The sequence below is a fragment of the Streptopelia decaocto genome (assembly GCF_964273445.1).
Source record: "Streptopelia decaocto genome assembly, chromosome: 4".
NCBI lineage: Eukaryota > Metazoa > Chordata > Aves > Columbiformes > Columbidae > Streptopelia > Streptopelia decaocto.
Window position 1 is genome coordinate 23070859 of NC_138658.1, and position 20608 is coordinate 23091466.

Below are 20608 nucleotides of genomic sequence, written 5' to 3' on the forward strand. Positions count from 1 at the left end.
TATCATCAATGGATATTTATGACTTCATAGAGTACAACTACAGGCTCCATAATGGGAAAACATTTATGCATATTATTATTATTTTGTTGGAGAATATGCAGTTCAGATATGCACAACAATGCTCTGTGAGATATTTGTCTGAGTACTTACCAACCACGTTCAAGATCAGAGACCATTTTAAGCTCAGACAAAAACTTTTTTACTAACATACTAACTGTATAAAAACATGTTATCCTATGAAACATTTACTGATTTCAGGACGACAGTGTTTTATATCGTTACCAAGAAATGTTTTATATTTAAAAAGTGTCATCTTAAGACCAACTTTATTTGGTGTCTTTGTATAGAGTTTTCAAATTTTTTTTTTTCAAAACTTCATTATCAGTATAAAAGCATTAAAAGTACTGAAAGAGTCTTAGTTTAAATCACCAAGACATCATATAATTTGGTTTAAAAGAAAATTTAGGGGGAGGAAATAGCAGAAGAAAGCTCTTTAAGTCTCAACTGACTATATTTTGAGTCACTTGTAATAGTACATATATGTGTCTGAAAAATGAACTGAAGAAAGAGGAAGGTGAAAAAAAGGTTCATAAACAAGTTCACACAGATATTTATTAAACTTCTACTAGGGTCTAACTGAAAAAAAATATTACTAGAAATAAAGCACAAAGATATACCAGTCACTGTTCTAATCCAGTAGTGAAGTTTTTCCATTATGTTGTTCTTGGTAAGTATAACTAACAACTATTAACCCTCCAAAGGGACAAAAAAACCCTCTTCATGCAAAACAGGTAAGAGGTAAGTATGCCCTAAGCAAAAGTTTCCAGAGGATGCCAAATAAATATATGGATATAAATGAAAGTGAGGCATTGCTAATTCCCAGTTATCATGTTTAATCATAATTCTTCACTTAAAAAAAAAAAAATGATAAGGAGAAACTAAATTACAAAAATATACTAACTTAAATATTGAGACACTTCATCCAAGTCCTTCTCCTATCTACACAAATCTGTATCAAAAAAGGCACTGAGAAGACAAAGAAAGACCACATGTCCCAAAACCAACACTTGCCATTCCTCTAAACTCATAGTACCTCTATTTGCCATGAATATCTCCAGCGCTGTATTTTGCAAAAGATAGCGTCGGGAAAAGATGGCTCGAATCTCTGAAAAGAGCCATTTCCCATGGAGTCCTTCTGTACATGCCAGAATCTAGTAGAAAGAGAGAGAGAGAGTGTTTTAAATATCTTGTTAGTATAGGTAATATCTTGTACAAGAGAAACTGTTTGATCCACAAACATGGATTCTATCAATTATATGAAAAACTTGCAGCAAAATTAAAGTATGCTCAAACTTCATACTATGAACCTATAATGGATTTTTTTTTTTAACTCAACCATTCATGTCAAGGATTTTAAAAACTTGCTTGCATTTTTTCCTTTAAGTGCAACTGCCTGTTTTTCCATAACCGAGGGAGTTTCAGAAACATTATGAAATGCTTGGCACTTCAGCAAAGCAAAGAAACATATTCTGAAATGTATTACTAGTGCCATTAGACGTATCTGCACTCACTTTAGCACTATAATAACAGGCCTGTAATAAATAAGCAAGAAAAAACTTCTTCAAAGAAAAAATGTTCCTTATGTTTATCGTTAAGGCAACATTCATTAATTCTGGAAGTATAAAGGTTGCCTGTATAAGAGGTTAAGTATCATTTTGTCAGCTAAGGTTAAACACAAACCTGCAAATGAACTCAGCATAATCTCTCTATGGAGTAAGCGGTTGTCAAAGTAACTTGTTACAATTCCTGTCATCCCATCTGACAGACACAGATGCTTAGTCTGCCTTCACAATTCAAACTAATCCCATTTTCAGTCCTCAGCCACTTTGTTTCTTTGTTGCTTCACTTTTTCTTTTTCATTTCAAAGCTTAATTATGTAAGTGATAAGGAACAGCAGGATTGGACACTTCTCTGCCTCAGATTAAGAAACTATAAGTGAAGGAAAATCTCTGAGATTTGTCCATTTTAGCAAGCACAAAAGCATTTAACAGAAATTCACCACAGAAGAGTCAGATATAATCCTCAGTCATTCTTACAATTTCACTTCAGCAACATATAGTATACTTAAAGAAAAAAAAAAAAAAAAGGAAAAAGTGAAATTCAAGCCTTTAACATAACAAATTGTTAATGAACCCAAGTACTTATTTATAGATTTTTAACAAAGGAGGATTTTTCCTCACACGTAGTACATATTCACAAATAATCTGCAATTTTGTAGCACAGAGAGCAGAAGCACCATTATAAAAGCACTACATAATACCGTGTAAAATACAGCACCACCTTTGTGAATTAACAGCAAACAAGACTGGCAAGCCAAAAGCAGATAGCACAGGAGATCAGAATGTGCAAAGCAAATAATCTTCTACACCTCCTTTTTTTTTTCAGTTAATCCCTCATCTTCTCCTCAATACAAGTGCCACACACAACTCTCCCAACACACAGAAAGAGAAGCAAGAAATGAATAATTATTCCAAAACAAAATTCTAGAAATGCGATGAAAGAACCAGAGCTTGTCAATGGTTGCTAATCATTCCTGGAACAGGGGAACTAACACACTTTGACTTTGCTGATACTTGCCATACCACATCCATAACCCACTCACACTAACTGGCAGATTTGTATAAATCTGTGGTGCTATTCAGAACACTGTGGTTGGCTTTTGTCACATGCATATAAATATCCTTTAAAGAGCACAACATCAAAGGAGATAACAAAGGAGACAAAGCTGCACTGCTTGTGTACAAAAATCTCTTAGTACTTCTGCTGGTATTCATCCATTTTATGATTTTTAAATTGGAGTTTATAATTTCAATGATTATTTTTCGAGACAGACAGGAGTGTGCTGACCTTTGCTTTTCAGTAGGAATAATTAGAACAGACTGACTGTCACTATCAGTCTGTGCACTGTAAATTTGAACACTTATTACATGGATACTGAGAGTGAAATCAGCAAGTTGATTATGAAGTATTACTCTCACCCTGTGAATCGAGCATTTTTTGTGACAGTCGAAACCCTACATATGGCCAAAAGTCTGCTGCATGCAATTTCTTCAAAACTGGAAGGAAAAGCACTGACTTCAAAACAGCAGAGGTGGTTTACGTTGTGCACCTTGTACAGCCATGATAAAGTTATTGAATTCAGTATAACAGGATTTACAGCAGAAACTAGAACTGCACGGCAGAAACACTAGTAGTCACCACCATAACAATTCTTTAAGTACTCATTAGCAGAAGTTATCAGGAGTGAGCAGCAGCTGAGGCCTAGCCGAGCAAGGCCTTCATTTTGAGTTGGAATAGCGGCTGCCTGGTCTGCAGCTTCACTTCAAAGTCTCTGGAGTTCAATTAAAACTGGATTAGGTGGAAGCAGACCTTCTTTGGGACGCTGTTCTCTGAACCTCCACGCACACTGACAGCACCCTAGACAGAGGTCTAGCTCTCCAGTGAACCAGTTGCTATGGAAACTGCATCATTACCACTGCTCCATGCTCATCACACCACATGAAGTAGATGAAAAGTCCAGAACACAAACACATTTCTTTCATGTGTATTACTAAGTATTCCTTATGAAAATCAAATTCAACCTTTTATTTCCTGACAAATACCTGATTTTATTAACAGAACCCCCCCTGGTTGCAGCAACTCACTAGTACTTCAAATTAAATTCAATATTTTCATTCTGGCAGAAATATTTTTTTTTTTTTAATCAGTGTTATCATTTCTGATAATCTCAGCTTTGGAATTACAACTTCAAAAACTATTTTTGCATTTGCCTGTTTTCACCCATAAGCCACATAATATAGAATTATCCTTCAGAATTTTAGAACAACCATCTTCTTCATGCTATTGAACCATATGTTGAGTTTAAAAATTCGTCACATTTATATCTGTGTTTTGTAACATCAGTTTTGGAATACCTTGTGAGGCAAAGATTAATGAGGATGTACGACCTAATTCAATATGCACAAACACTACAACCTTCCTCATATGAAAAAGCGTTTATGGAATTTCATTGATTCAACACTTAAAATCATAGAATAGTTTGGGTTGGAAGGGACCTTCCAACCCCCTGCAATGAGCAGGGACATCTTCAAGTAGATCAGATTGCATTAAGTTTAATCTACTGCTCATTTTATTTATTTCAAAAGACACTGCACCTTACAGGAGGAGAGACAACTTATACAGTTCACTATGTCATTTAAAAATACTTAAAATAAGCAAATGAGCCAATTGCAAAGTTCTATGGTTTCAAAAATCTTATTACACACACTGTTCCACAATTAGACTTTGGCAACACCAAATGAACAGATGGCATGACAACACTATTAAAAAATAGAAAACTACTTTCACCTTTGCATTAAGTTCCTTTTTTACTTCACGTAATAGAAATAAAGGCCTAAACCTGTAAACAGTCCTCCTGCTGCAGGTCCTGACAAGGCTGGGAGAAACTCCACAAGAAACTAGTAAGTAAAGAATTGCCAGCTTCAATTTCCACTTTGAGGAGATTCTAAAATCCAAGTTGCATGAAAATTCAGGTAGTATAGCACTAATAATGAATGAAGATCATATATGTATAAAGAAGTCCTCTCCTCATGTTTCATAGCTGTTTATCAACAGCTATTTCCCAACACTAAAAATGCTCACTCTGAAGCTATTCTGTCATTTTACAGTTTTGAAAACAAATGCCCCATCCTAACTTTTCTTCAAAACACTCCTTGCACATTGATCATAAACAATGTCTCTTGTAAAATATAACATTCAAGAGTTAAAAGATACCATTGCTACAGCTGTCTCCTGAACTAGAAAAGTAATATTTTACTGGAGACTAAATCAACATTTTGCTTTTCCTTTTAAGCAAACCAATCAGCTCTCATATATTTTATTTTATTTTAAAGTACTATTGATCCTGAAAATGTGAATAGGTTAGAAGTAATTAAGTCTGTAAATGGCTTATAGAACTTAAACAGTAATTGAATAATTATATTACTTTAATGTGCCTGCAAATTTAACTGCCACGAATAAAATAAAAACTAAATAGCTTATTTAAAAAGCTGATGCACATTTGTATATTTCTGAAAAGTTATGATTCATCCAGACAAAAAACAAAACAGAACAAAAAACCCTCCACATGCACACAAACCCCTCCCCCAAACAAACAAAAAAAATTGCATTTACATTTGATTGCAATAGAGAGATAAAAATCCATAAATACATGCTTTTTGCAGCATTTTCAGTATTGTGGGTTCATTTTTGTTCAGGAAGGCAAAATTACAGCACACGGGGTTATAAAACCTGACTCGGTTTCACTCAGAACCTGGATCTCCACCACAATCTCAGCCCTGCAACTGAGGAATCCTCAGATACTACTGTCCAGGTACTGTTTAGTTCCTGGATACAGATTTCACAGTGAAAGGATCTTTCTCTATTCTTTGTTCAAATATGTCCAAGTACAACTAAACTAATAGGGCATTAGATCATATTATTAATAATTTAAAATATCTAAATGTTTTTAAATAAATCACAGTGCTTATTAGTTTATTTTTAGATTTTTCAAGAGAACAATAAATAAGATATTAATTTAAAATCTCAGCTATTTATATAATCAGCTGCCAAAATCTGCAGGCAAACAGTAGTACTCTCCCAAACAGTCCCTCCTGTGAGCATGCACAGTCTGCTATACAATCCTCTACAGCATTTTCATGGGTGACAAACTCAATTAAACATATTCATTACTTTAATGTTCCACTAGACAGTTTTACCCAGCATTAAAAAATTAAATAAATAAATAAATACTCGGTGACCTTTGTATCGATCAGAGCAAAATGGCTTATGCCTGGGTGTGGGTGGTGAAGGGATTGGGGAGGGGGGTGGTAAAAGACTCCTATGTTTTCTCTTCCAATTACTGGAGGAGATGATAAAACCACAGCAAATGATGTATCAGCTCATTTTATCTTATCGCTTTGGGGCTAGGTGACAATGAAGTTCATATTTCACTGGTTCCCATTGAAGATTGTGAAAATTACTTGCCCTTATGACCTGAAATTTCACTGGAAGACAGAAATTTCTCTTCTGCAAAGTAATGCAATTTTTCAGATGTCAACCTTTAGCCCAGCTTTAAAAATTAATTTCATTTATATTAACCAATGATATTGATATTTTCACAGAACGCTCTTTGATACATGAACAACCGACTAGCAAATTGATGTGCTCTAGAAGGATAAAATTATTTTATCTGAAGCTACTGGGGACAGACAGATTTGCCAAAAACTGAAATTCCCATTTCACAGTATACTACTAATACTCGCCTCACAGACCTTAAGGACTCTGGACCTGTAAATAATTTAATCTTTAGTTAGGATTTAGTTTTATTTCTAGATCTATTCAGTTTTGAAGTACTTTTTATGTATACATACAAATAAAAACACCATTTGTTTGGAAAATAATAAAGTCAAACAATCACAGACCGCAGATCAGTACGCATGTGATTACATGAAAAATATGTACCAGGTGATTAAAACAGAGAAATGCACAGCTATATTTTCTCTCTTTATTCAGACACTAAAGCTATATTTCAAAGTGAAATGCAATGCATATTTTCTGAAAGTGATCTCCTACTAACTACAGATAAGCTCCTCCCTGATTACTAAAGATCTGCCTTGGGAAAAAAAAATATCAGGGAACCTGTATTCAGAACTTTTCTGATTTGACTATGAGGTTCTAAACAACTCACATGGACTAATAAATCTGCAAACAATGTTAGCAAAGTTAGTACCAACTATATTACTCTTTTCTACTGCATCCAGTATTTCACAAACTTTTTTTTTTTTTTTTTAACTTTTTTATTGCCCTTGCTGACTCCTAGAGAGCAGGAGTTCATTACCATTGGAAAACAATACTTAATCAACACAAAGAACAAGAGGATCTGATTGCTAAAGATAGGTATATAAGTTAAAGTATGCAGCCTAGAAAGCAGAAGTTCAAAAAGAAGAAAATGAATACAGGTTTGGGTAGCTGTCCAAGCCCGGCAAGATTAGGATGTAAAGTCATGTCTGTCTTTGGAAAATAAGACAGAAGGCTTATTTATGACAAAAAGGAGCCAGAACTGCAAGAATTCACAGATTCTCATAGGAGTTGACTGATATCTCGATTTAGTGAGCCTGTTATGTTCTGATTTAAGAGTTAGTGGAATCTGCTCATCAACAGGTGGATACAAAAAGCTCATCCAGCTGAGACAGTTTGCCATCAGGAATTAACCGTAACAATTCACAAATTATTCAGCTTGCACCTTCTGAAACAGTGGTTATTTCAGCATCTGTGTCCATCCTCAAGTTCTATCATTAACTCTAGAACAGGCTAGGTAAATAGGGATCAATAAGTTGTTCATTGACACATGAAACAAATTGGTAATCTCAGTGTGTTTCCAATAAACATGCGGCAAATTATAATTATGAATTCCTGAGGTGCAAAATGCTACAAAGTAAGAATTAGCAATAATTACTGAGACTACCAAGGGCAGCCTTTCTAAAGCAGCCTCCCACAATATAACAGTGCAGCTACCAACCCAGCCCACACACCATGTACTCTAGAAATGTTAATGCAACACCTACAAACAGCAAAAAGGATACATAAGAGAACATAAATTAATTATGGGGTTTTTTTTTATGTGATACTTTAGACAGGTAGCTCTCTAGCCAATCCTATTTTCATTTATCTGAGTAATTTTTGGTTTATGCATAATACACTTGCAATGTGATTTTGCAAAACAGTGTTGCAAAAAAAACCCACCACACATAACGCTTTTATTTATTTATGACAGGGTTTATAATCCATACATAGAAAGGAGGAGAATGGCAACAATTTCTACTCTGTCAAGGTTACCTGTTTATGCTATTTGTTATAGCATTGCTATTAATACCTACACAGACTTCACATACTTAGTAGGTAAAAAGATACAGCCAACAAAACATAACTAAGATACCTTTTAATAATACAGAAATAACTCAGAATAGTAATAATACTATATATACTATATATTCATAGTATATATTATTCATATGCACTATTTATAGTACATATATACATATTATATAATACATATGCACTATGTATTTTATATTTATAATATATATATACTATATATTTATAGTATAAATCATATAAATGAACCTCTGAGATGTGCATTGTGCCTTCCACATTAAAGCGTGCATCACTCTTTGCTTATGTCTTGTATTTACCAAAGAAGCACATATGAGTGGGTCTGTATGGATCTAGATTTGCTTATAACCTTTACTTAAATTATCTAAGATTGAAGATAGCCTTATGAAATTGCATTGGTACACACACATGTAGTCACATTTCTGTACATGCATCTACATGTGCACATGTTGAAACATGAGTGACAGACTGCATAAAAGCATAATACATAGTTACACACAGTGGGTAAATAGAGCATTAATATCTTCTCATGTTTTCCTTCATCAGATCATAAGTTTTAAAATTTGGAGAGTGTTTTAAATTCAGTCTACTTAATAAGTACATTTCTGGCTAGTCTTGGCATCCACACAGATTGACGGATTCCATAACCCCTTTGTGAACTGCATTAAATTATACAACTTCATGATTTCACGTGTCAGTGAATTCCGTCATTTAAACATACACAGTGTAAATACTAAATAACCCTAGCTTTATTGATTTAATTTTGTATACATTGAAAAAATGGCATTACCTGCAAAGGCAGAGAGCTTAAGTGTCACTAAGTAAAATTCAAGGAAACGATTTCTCACTGTGTAGAAGCTGCCAAAGAAGGTGACCACATAAAGTCATGGAATTTGGATCAAAAATGCTGAAATAAAGTAGTATTAATATTAAGCATCTGTAGTAATGAATGGTGCAATAGTGCATTCTAAGATTGGAAACTTAGGCGAGGAAATTCTATTTGCCATCTTTTTACCTATGCAGCTGATGAGCACGTGTCTTAAACTGTCCAAAAAAGTCCTCACAACACTCTCAATTTGGTGCTAAAAATGTAACTTTGTATCAGCACAAATTTTGCTACCTTGTTACTTAATTCACTTTCAATTTGATTAATACAGAAAACTAAAAGACAAAGAACAGGAACCTTTAGATGCTCCAGCTTTTGCCTTTGCGAAAACCGATAATTTAATTTGTCTTCCTGCCTCCTTGTGAGCTAACAAAAAACCCAGAAATACAAATTCAGATCGTGATCATCTGAAAGCGATCATTATGGAAATGTTTTATTATGGGAAATAAAGTTATAAAACAAAAACTCTACTAGAACTTAACCTCAAAGGTTTTTAGTATAATCCCTAGCACTATTGCCATTAAGCAAAAAACAGATGTCCAGTTTTGAAATTATAAGTATGACCATGATCAAAATTTTGCCAATGTACTTAAAACATAATTACATAGAAGGCTTCCTAATAGAAGTAAAACAACATAGGATTCATTCAGCTGCAATTTATGAGAAAGATACCCAGGTATTTGTCTCTGTAATAAGTGAGTTAAGGACTCCTGAAGAATACCAGCAAGACTATTTCAAATCATTCCGTGTTTGAACTCAACAGTGTAGGATACCTTTGAAGGGTCTCGAGATCAGTTTTCTTCCCGGAAAGATTTTACACAATGAAGGGTGTCAATTATTTTTGTTCCTTGTACAAGACAACTGAAGCAAAAATAGAGAATGCAAGTGGGAGGGATGCAGCCTCATCATCTATGATTAATCGCTCATGCTAAGATCAGTTTGAGTTTTCAGTCAGTTTTCAAACAATGAAAACTGATTTGTGTGAATTACTATCTTCTTATTCTTTCCTACAACATCAGACCTGAGTCTCTTTGCACAAGCCTCGCTTTTTCATAATTCTGATTTTTTTTCTTGCATATCAGAAGCATCTTCTATGCCATGATGTTGTAACATTATTGCAAAAAAAACCAAAAAACAAAAAACAAACAAACAAACAAAACACAAAAAACAACAAACCTCTCTAAACTTTTAAAGGGATTTCAAAACAAACCCTTAAAGCTTTCTCTTGTTTAAAAGACAGGAGTACCTGAGAAAGACAGAAAAGGAACCAACCAAGACTATTTTTTTCATTACAAGAAGGTATTATCATGTTGTGGGTTGGTTTTTGCATTGTATGGTTTGGGGGTTTTTGTTGGTTGGTTAAGTGTAAAGTTCTGGTTGGTCCCTTTTCTTTTATAAAATTCATAGTGCAGAAAAGCCTTGGAGATAATCTTTATCAGACTATATTGGTTAATCACTAAGAAGTACAGAGTCTGAAAACTAGGCCAATTGCCAGACTAATGACTCAAGCAGTTCATATTCACAGCAGAATAACTAGATATGGTGAAAGGTACTATGCAGGAGCACATATTTCAAAAGCTGAGCACAGAAAACAATGTCAAAGCTACCTTTGTTTTGCTGTCTCTTAAAGGTACTTAGCTATTGAGGTTTCTTTAGAAAAATAAGGCTCATGTTTGCTGTAACTGTCTCTTCAAATTCCTATTTTGAACCACAAATCAGAATAGTCATGTTAGCTTTGCCACTGCTGTGCCCTGCACGTGCCTATTTCACCACTTTCAGGATGTGACTTCTCTCATGGGCTGCTCCTCTATGTATCCAGCAAAGGTCTATCCAGCCAAAACACATGTGACTAGAAGCAGCAACTACAACCAAGAAAGAAAGGAACTAATGCACCTGCGATACTGGCAGTTGGGCAGTGTTTGCCATTTTCATCTGATCTTGCAGAAGGTGAGTGAGGAGAAGAAAAAAAAATGGGCAATGAAGAAATAAGTTTCAATATCAAAAAGAAGGACTTTTTTTTTAATGATGACCCACAAGCTGACCTTCATATCCCTTCATGAGAAACAAAACAAAACCAAAAAACACCCCCACACATCTGGCAGGAAGCTAGAGTACCAGTCATCATGAAAGACTGCATCTGATCAGCTCATTAATGGGAACCAAGCCCATACGTAGAAGAACAGATGTGCCTCTCGAAAGCAAAGAGGAAAGTCAGACTCCAGAGCTGCCAGTCCAGCAGTTTACATTAAAAGATTCTGTGCTATGCTTTATGAGAGATACAGCACAGAAGGTGCAGCCTGCAAAGTGATGGGAATGTAAAATGGCTTAATGCCACCTTTGTGCTGCACAGACCTTAGACTGCTACAGGAACCAAATCCCCTTTGAGTAAACCGGAGCAGCTGCCAAGGCTTCTGTGTAACTACGAACATTTGCCTTATTCGGCATGCCTGGTGCCTGCCCCATAGCCCAGGACTGTATGTACTTCATGATACAGAAATTTCTCTCCTGCTCTCAGAAGCTGGGACAGAAAACAGCAAAGTGCTGTTAATTAACTCTACACTGCTCAAACTCCACTCATGGCTAGTTCATTTACTGCCGTAAACCAAAGCAGTATACAGGTAAGACAACAATGTAAAGAAATCATTCTCAGTTATCAAAGGGCATGTCCCCTACATGTACTGGTTTTAATCAAGACTTACGTGAGTATACTTCATATTCTGTATCTGTATGCTTACATTTAATTTGTATTCCCGTAAAAGTAGATTTACTTCTCAGGTAAAGGAACTAAGCATAATCAATCAGTGACAAAGGTTTTCCTATGGCCTGTGAGTACAAGGGAGAATCTCTTATCTTAAGCTAACCCATAGAAATAATTTGAACAATCAAAAGGAATCACGTGTTTGTAAAGAACAACAAGCAATGTGAAGAGGAGGTTTTATACAATAACTGCTGGTTTTCATCTTAGCAGATAGTAAAATAATTTAAATTCAGTTTTAAAGCACTCCTACAAGTGCAGACTCTTTTCCAAGGTTAAGCAAGCCATGGACATAGCTAATGTGAGGTCTACAACCACATCTAGGATTCTACGGGAACAGAACAAGAACATAACCCTAATTTCAGTTGAAAAATGCAATAGAAAAATAAACTGCATTTCTAGTCAAAATGACTGATAAGAAAGGCTTGGAAATGTGATTCAAGTGTAACAGATACACAGACAGCGGTCTGGGTATAGTTGAACAATTGATCCAACAACATGATTTGCCTTGCCATTCTCCCTGGGGTATTAAAGCTAAAACTCGCTATTCCAGTGGGCCCAATAAAAAATGGCCTATCAAAGAATTCTGCAGATGACAGGAGGAGAGAGGGTAGCAAGTCTATGTGAAAATATCAGCTCTTGTGAAGAACGGTAATCTGGGCTGTGTTACGCATTTATCTTATGAATCCACAGTGCTGTTTTGCACAACTAGAAGTTTTCCCAAGAACCAGAAAAAGTCAAGTCTAATGTGGGAGTATTTACAAAGCACCAGGTTCCAGCCAATATGTAACAGCATTTCATAAATGCTGAAGTCAAAAGGCAAAAAGGTGTTTTAAGCTGCATTTTCAGACAAACTTTTAACTTCATAGCAATATCCTATCCATCCTGCCCAAAGTGCTGCCAAGAACTAACAGTTCCTTGAGAAAATACAAGAAGTTATCCTGCTCGCGCATATTTCATTTACAAAAGTAACTTAAGGCACTGCTTTACTAAGGCAATCCTTATCAGCTAAGTTAACTGCATTTGAAAGAATGATGTTGGAGCCTCTCTTAAATCTTTTAAGTGAGGGAAAAAAACTAACTGGCTAGCAGCTCCATTCTCCGTCAGCTCCACGTTTTGAAAAAAGGCATGTGATTTTTAAAAAGAGCAGGAAATCAAAGACATAAGAAAAACTGATTTTGCAGAGGCATTTTCAGTTCTTAAGTGATTTAGTTTGTAACTCTGTTCTTTTGTGAAAAAAGTGGTTTAAGATAGAAGACCTACCTTTAGGTTAGTGAGGGTTTTCTCTATGAGTAGCTACAGCTGGAGAAGCAAGTAATTTTAACAATTTGGGATCAGTGAAAATAGAAAACATGTGCAAACTATTTCCACAACATCTTAGGACCATGGATATTCAAGTATGTTAATAATTTTAAGATATGTGTCAGAGGAAAGAAGCACAGTATTCAATATCTTAAATATAAAAATATCACACCCTACAAGGAGGAACATATTCACAGCTAGAAACTTTTGCAGATTTATCTCTCCAAGATAATCAATTTTCTACTCAAGAAGCTGGAAGTTGAAACCTTGTGGAGTTTAATGGGTGAGAATTTATTACAGGACAAGGAAAGCATACATTCATTTTCCATGAGTATATGAAAACTAGCTGCTCAAATGACTAAGAAGAAAAACTTGAGGCAGTTAGCACTAAGACTAAAAGTAGTTCATCCAGGCACATCTGAAAGTGTTCTGCCAGTAAAGAATGGATAAACTCATCAAGAAAAGATTGTTCCTGCTAGACAAAAGTTGTATTTGTTTCTCCTCATTTAATAATTACACAGTTTTTAAAAATGTGGATTTTAAAGAAAAAATAGACATATTGAATTTGATTTGTTATATTAATTGTTGAAGCTTCAAATATACAGTAGCATAAAGAACCTACAAAAAATAACCAAAATTGGCAACTATCTGCTTCTCAGCATTTCACTCAAATAAAATGTCGGTGTTGATAAAATCCACTTTTGAAAACACATATCCTTGCAAATCTTAAGTACTGTCATCTCATCTCACTGTTGGAGTTTGATTGATTACGCCTTTTCCTTATGTTCATTAATCTCATCACCTTATCTTTTACACCACTTCATTTTAGCAGAAAGGCAATAATAAAACCCTCATCCATTATCCTTTTACGCATCTAGTCAAGCGGAAATGGTTAATAACATGCTACAAATTGAACTTCAATCACCTCATTTTCTCCTTTGTTGAATGCACATTAAAGTATATTCCAAAAGTGCAATTTGTTTTACAGGGGAATTTGTGTTATATTGCTACAGACAACTAAAATTAAGTGTTTCTCAGTTTGGTTATTAAATATATCCAACCGTCCTTTTATCTCTGATACTAAAACATTAACTCATTTTATTAGGATGTAATAATACAAGGGCCTTATCTCCCAGAACACAGGGACATCTAGTCTGCCTAATAGTAAGTGTTATACAATGGGTCATTTATCTTTTTTTTTTTTTTAAATATGCTTGCAATAGTTTATGAATTGGTATATTATTGCAGATGAAATGGCTCTCCATTTAAGAAAAGTTAATTTGTTTACATGCAGGCTTATCTTCAAATGCAAGCCCCATTAGAGAAGTGGTCTATAACTGTCAGAGCAGGTGAAGAGGGGAAATAGGTGGATGTAGAAAAATTTAGGGCTCAGTAATTTAACTCTGATCACCAATTTCCTGTTTGAATATTAACTGTGTTTCACATGCACTTTGCAAATATTCTATGATCCTAAAATGATTCTACAGAAACACGAATTGAAATAAGAGTCCCAGAACTTATTTTTTGGGAACTCTCCTCATCATTCCAGATACATGGCTGTAAATGATCTTAGTAAACAAATATAAATGAAATTTCTGGAAAAAAAAAAAAAAAAAAGCTCATCTGGTAAAAACAGTTACTAAATGAGACATATTTGGAGTTGTTTCTTCCAAAAAATAGGAGGATGGGTGAAACTGTAGCTATAATAAATTCAGTGACAGTAATCCCTTTCACAGAAGAGGAGCAAGAATTTCTCTGCTGTTTTAATTTCCCCCAGAAAAATTTTCACTTGCACTTTTGTGGTCATCTTAATGAAATAAGACCAGTTTCACTAGCTACTAAATACAACTGTGTATCAGGATAAACACATATAACCACAAATACCATGCAACTATTACAGTAGAGGTATTTTCCTATGCTTCATCTCACCTCATTTTTATGAAAACTTATTGCTAACCTTCTAAGAAGCCTGAGAACTTCAGAGTTCACATTTTTATACAAATAAGATTGAATTAGGGTGACAGTAATTTTTATCACCATAAAAACTTGCAATAGTGTTACACTATATATACATACACTACTGATTTAAAAAATTAAGTAATGAGCAGCTTTTATATTAAAGCAAAGCATAAACACACAGCTCTAACTTATAAAAAGATGTAAAATCCCATATACATTTCCCTTGATGGTCTACCTTTTCTCCAACTCTCCATTAAGTTTGTCTTATTTCCTAAGCCATTCAAATACTATTTCCTCTTCCTCACTCTACCATCTCTCATTCGACCTGCAGCTTCATGCACATTTTTGCAGCTGGCTGCCCAGCTCATGTTGCACCTCATCTCATCCCGCCCCCCCCAGTCACTTTCTACTGCTACCTCAAACCCTCTAACAGTACTATGTTTGAGGCCATCCAGTAAAGCTGGCATTGTATGAGTGACTCATGATGAGGCTTCCACAATTCTGTTCGCTGTGCAACCACTCAAAACACTTTCCCAGGATCATCTGGGGAAGGGAGGGGAACAAAGTGATACAAGGGCAACTGAGGACTGTTTATGCCAGTACTCTCGCTGAAAGGAATGCTACTAAAACTGTGGTTTAGTATAATAAAATCTTGATCCCAGTCAGACCAGCCTCTACATACAATTAGTTTGGTTTTCAGTCATGCACCTCTCCAGCTTCTTCCATTTCTCTACATGTTAATAAAAGGCCGCTCATTAATATCTAAAGCTCTACTATGTAGAGAACCATATAATCATTTAGGTTGGAAAAGACTCTTAAGATCATTGAGTCCAACCACAAACCTAACACTGTCAAGTCCACCGATAAACCATGTCCCTAAATGCTACATCTACATTTCTTTTAAACACCTCCAGGGATGGTGACTCAATCACTTTCCTGGGCAGCCTGTTCCAATGCCTGACAACCCTTTCGGCATCTTCTCTAGAAACTGCCTTAAAGCATTCCTTTAATACCATGCCTTTAAAAGCCTCATTTGCTGACATAGCTGCTGGTTTCATAACGAAAATTTCTCACTTGGTCTTTGAAAATGTTTTGTTTCTTGTTTTCTCATACTTCATGAAGTATGTAGCTATCTGTTGCTTCTGGTTCTACATTTAGAGAGGAAGATCTCTGGCCTGTGTATGGTTCTCCAATACTGCCACAGTACATAACTAGGCTTGTATTGCACTCTAGTAATACAAAAAGCACTCTTCAAAGTATAGGAGACCTTCACACTTTGTGTTCATGACACACTCAGCCCTGGAATATGCAAATTCATTTCTTACTGAAATAAATAATTTTACTACTCATGAATTCAGGCTACTTTGTCTTAATAAAGTTTGAAGTACTCAACTACTTTGTGAGTTACCCCAAGCCACATTTACTTTTCACTCAAAAATACAAATACTTGCCATCTGCTCATTGCAGAATCACTGAATTAGACCAAAATATTGATTATTTGCTAAAGCCTGCCTGCTTAAACTGTCTTTTGTAGTTTCACATATGAAGACAAAATTGTAGTTGGCATCCAAAACTCAAATTTCGGCATGACTTGCACACAGTCAGCACTTCCAGGTAGCACCTGAAAATATTAGAAGCACATCAAGAAAAAGGATTTTTTTAAATACAAACTTCTAGACTATGTGCATACATTGAATTTTATCTAAGTCATCAACTGATCTCTTTTTTTTCATTTTGATCGCTTCTCTGAAAGCTGTATTTCAGAAAACTGCTTTAAGTATCATATCTTCTGTTAATAACGTATCCCTCCTCTGAATGTATAACTGAAGAGGTTTTCTACTTGTTTCCCTTTCGTTATTTAATTACATTAAAACAGCTGTTCAAGAGAGTCTTTTAGGTTCTTCATGAGCAAGACTAGTACCCAAGCAAAATAAATAGGGAATTAGAGCAAGCTATAAACCTAAGAAGTTCTAAACTGCTGTCTGTAGTTTACTGATAGAGATGCAAGTCTATAGAATGTAAGTTCAACCCTTCAGCTGATGGCCACACTTGCAAAAGGTAAATCACCGATGCTACAGTATTTGAATGTGGCAACTTACTGCAGAATAAATGAACAGCTGAATACTAAGCAAGTCAACATGAGTCTTGATTCTAGTCTCTAACCACCATTCCTGTACCACATAACATGTCATCATCCCTAAGTAAATGAGTTAATCAATTTAATGAGGATTCAGACAAATAGGCTGCCTAATGAGCACTCAAACTGATGTGGCAAGGGTTATGCTCCAGTGCTGACAAAATCACTTTGATGAAACCGTGACAAAAGCAGCAAAACACTATTCCTTCAACACATTTTCCTGCATCTTATTAACATGAAATTACAATCACTATTTGCAAACTGCATAGGGAAACCATTTATTGTGTCAGTCATGTAAACATATGTTTTATCAACTCTTCTTTCCAGCAAACCTATGTATATTGTTGGAATTCAGTTTCGTAATTATTCAGTTTTTTTTAAAAATGGCGATCATATAGAGTTGTTTAAGGTAATTTAGAATTAGTATGCCAAGAGAATTTCCAGAGACATTATGTTGTATGATTTTGTATTTGATGAACATGTCATTTGGCAATAAATATAAAATAAGCCAACGAAAATAAAGCAAAATATTCTTCAGCTTCGCAAACAATTCAGGAAATGAACACTAGAATCTCTCTGAAAGCAACCAGAAAAGATCCCACTCCAGTTTTTAGATTAATAGTAATGCTTTTATGCTGATTTCCCAACTCCTTAATGCTAAGATGCAAAAATCACAGGCCGAGGGAAGACATGAACCTAATCGATATGTTAACTACTTTATCAAAATCCTTCAATCAGGGATTCTGTAAGAATCTTCTAGCAGTACTAACTGGTTATGTCTAGGTTCAAAATGCAGGGCCAAGATGTGTCCAGAAGACTTGAATATAAAACTTGACAATACTTAAAAATGGAAATGTTAAAATAAAAAGGCATCATTAAAAAAAAAAGTGAAACTAAACTCTCACTTTCCAAGTATTATCTGTCTAGAAGACTTTTTGCAAGGAAGGAAAAACACCTCTTCACAAGATTGTTTAAATGCAAGAGATACAAAGGTATATCAGAAGAGTTATTAGATGTAATAGGCATAACTAAAAGCACTTTCTAAATAGCATTGGTGTACCTGCAGCCACACAGATCATATAACCCTGCACTAGGGTTAAAAGAATAAATTTCTGCATGTTTTTATATAGCTGGCAACAATTTCATGTTTTATATACTAATGACTTTCTCCAGGGGAAAGTGCCAGACCTGTAATATCTGATTACTACCCCAAGAGCACTACAAGGAGGAGAGAAAACTGCCAGAAGTCACAATCTTTGCCCAGGAACATGGAATGGAGCAACTTCAAGGTTTCAGCACAGAGTTAGAAGAAACAACTGACTTTTACGTAAGGACACACAACTTCAGATATCAATGAAATTGCATTCTCTGCAGTAGCAATGTTTGGCTGTGGGATCTGTGTTTGAAAAGCAATCCAGAGACAGCATAAATGATCTTGCATCCAACATGTATAGAAGGATGTCAAACTGCCAGTAGAGTAATTAAGAACACTCCCAAAACAAGAAATACATACGTGTATTTGTAATAAAAACCACATAAATATTACATTAAAACAACAACAGAAATCAGTGACAGTTGACAATACTAACTGGTATATTCTCACACTATTTTAACACCAGACACTTTCTCCCCAAAGGACTGTGTTCTTCATAACACCATGAAAGAACTGTGAAAGGGTTGAACTTCTCTTTCTTCTCACTTCCGTAATTCTTATCACAACACAACCCATATACATTTCCAACCCATTTAAAGGATCTCAATTAAAATTCTATAATAATTCACCTGTAAACATTGGACTCAGGTCACAGTCTGTGGTTATGACTCCACAGTGGCTGGCTGCCCACTATGGTGGTCTGGCCTCTTTCAAACTCTCTGGTCCCACTGCCTCCTTCCTCTTGCCACTAATGTTCCTATGGTCCCAGAGGCAGTTGGCTCAGGGAATCACCCTTGTAAAAATCCATGGAAGAAAAGGCAGTTTCCTATCAGATCAGTTCCCTAATTTGACTGATCAGGTAAATGCTTTTGATGGCACAGGGCAGAGGGAAAGGACTAAAAAGCCACAGATTTGGTCCAGCAATTATTTCTGTGCCAGGTTCTGTTCGCATTAAAGTGATGGTAGAAACCTCCTCTCAGTTTCAGGGACCATTAAATACTGTTGTGTCTCTGCAAATATCTTGCCATTGCAACTGTACAGATGTTTTCCAGCATGGTTTCTGTCTGCTAGCTACATGAATATGTCACAGAAGCAACAACTCAGCTAGTTAGTTTTGCTTGAATATAATTTCAAAATAATTTCCAAAAAACATCCAGCTATAAAGATTACGTATCTTTGGCATTCAAAATACCCCACATTATACAGATTCTAATGTTATAAAATTTGTACTCCAGCATAGCTGTGTTCTTTGGTGACAATTAGAAAATAAGTGGCAAACCCAAATGTCTCTGGATTGTCTAGTTTTTACAAAGCATTTACATCTACCAAAGTAGGTAACTTCTCTAATGCTAGAAGCAGAGAGCATCCGTGTTTTCATCATAAGGCCACCTTTAGGTGTAAAGCTAAAAGTTTACATTAATTCCAGTACCATAGCTCAGAATAAGGGCAAATAAATTATGAAATGTATACAAAGAGAACAGGAAATTCATATAGAATACAGAGTACCAAATATCACTTATTCTTTGACAGAAACTAGAAGGAAAGACAATAGTTTCATTAGTCTTGCTTTCATACCAGAAAAAAAAATAAAAAAGAAAAAAATTCACCTTAATCTAACAGAACTTGCAAATTGTCATATCATAGTAGCTTGCCCAGTAATTTTTGATGTAAATTTCACCATTTCACACAATTACAAATACAATGAACACTCTGAAGAGAAAAAACAAAACCAAAAACCACCAAAAAAACCCAAACTGACCAACCAAAAACCACCAAAAAAACCCCAAACTGACCAACCAAAACCCTTGACTCTCCAGTTGTTGAACTCACACTTAGCCCTGTAACACGTAAAACAAAACAAACAAAAAACCCACAAAAACCACAACCAAGTAAGCAAACAAAAAACAAACACAACAAAACAAAACAAAACAAAAAAAACACCAACCAAACAAGAACACACCACCACTTAGTTACTCGAATACTTCTGTTATACCCCCCAGCAGACAGATTTTGTCATGGCAGTTAATTTTAATTACACTTCTGCATAGTTAACTATAAGAGGAAAAGCACAAAGTAGATGAGATAGACATTTTACATCTGATGCTAGGAAAAAACTTTGTCTCATAACAAAACTAAATGAGACTGCTGGCCTAGTTCCACAATACTAAAAGGAAGGATTCAAAACCAAAAGCACTCTCAATGCTTAATTCAAAAAAAGTTACCTTCCTTCTCCTTAAAGGATAGACTCTTAATGACATGGATTTATTTTTCCCAATTAAGGACTCTCAGTGAAAAATCTGTAAAGGCTGCTGCTTTATATACAATTAACAGGCAAACTGTAACACAAATTACATGTCATCCTTATCAGAGTTTACACATTGAACTCCTGTATCTGTTGCCAGCAGGCAGCCCCCTCCATCTAGG

General features: G+C 35.2%; 1 protein-coding gene across 5 annotated transcripts in view; it reads right to left on the reverse strand.

Moving 5' to 3' along the window:
• The window catches only part of LRBA (LPS responsive beige-like anchor protein), a 411832-nt gene that overhangs the window by 138617 nt on the left and 252607 nt on the right, over positions 1-20608 (reverse strand). For all 5 annotated transcript variants that reach the window (XM_082050428.1, XM_082050426.1, XM_082050427.1 and 2 more), the window contains one exon: positions 1094-1211. In XM_082050428.1, the coding sequence (XP_081906554.1) occupies positions 1094-1211 (118 nt within the window). The remainder of the gene's footprint in view (positions 1-1093; positions 1212-20608) is intronic.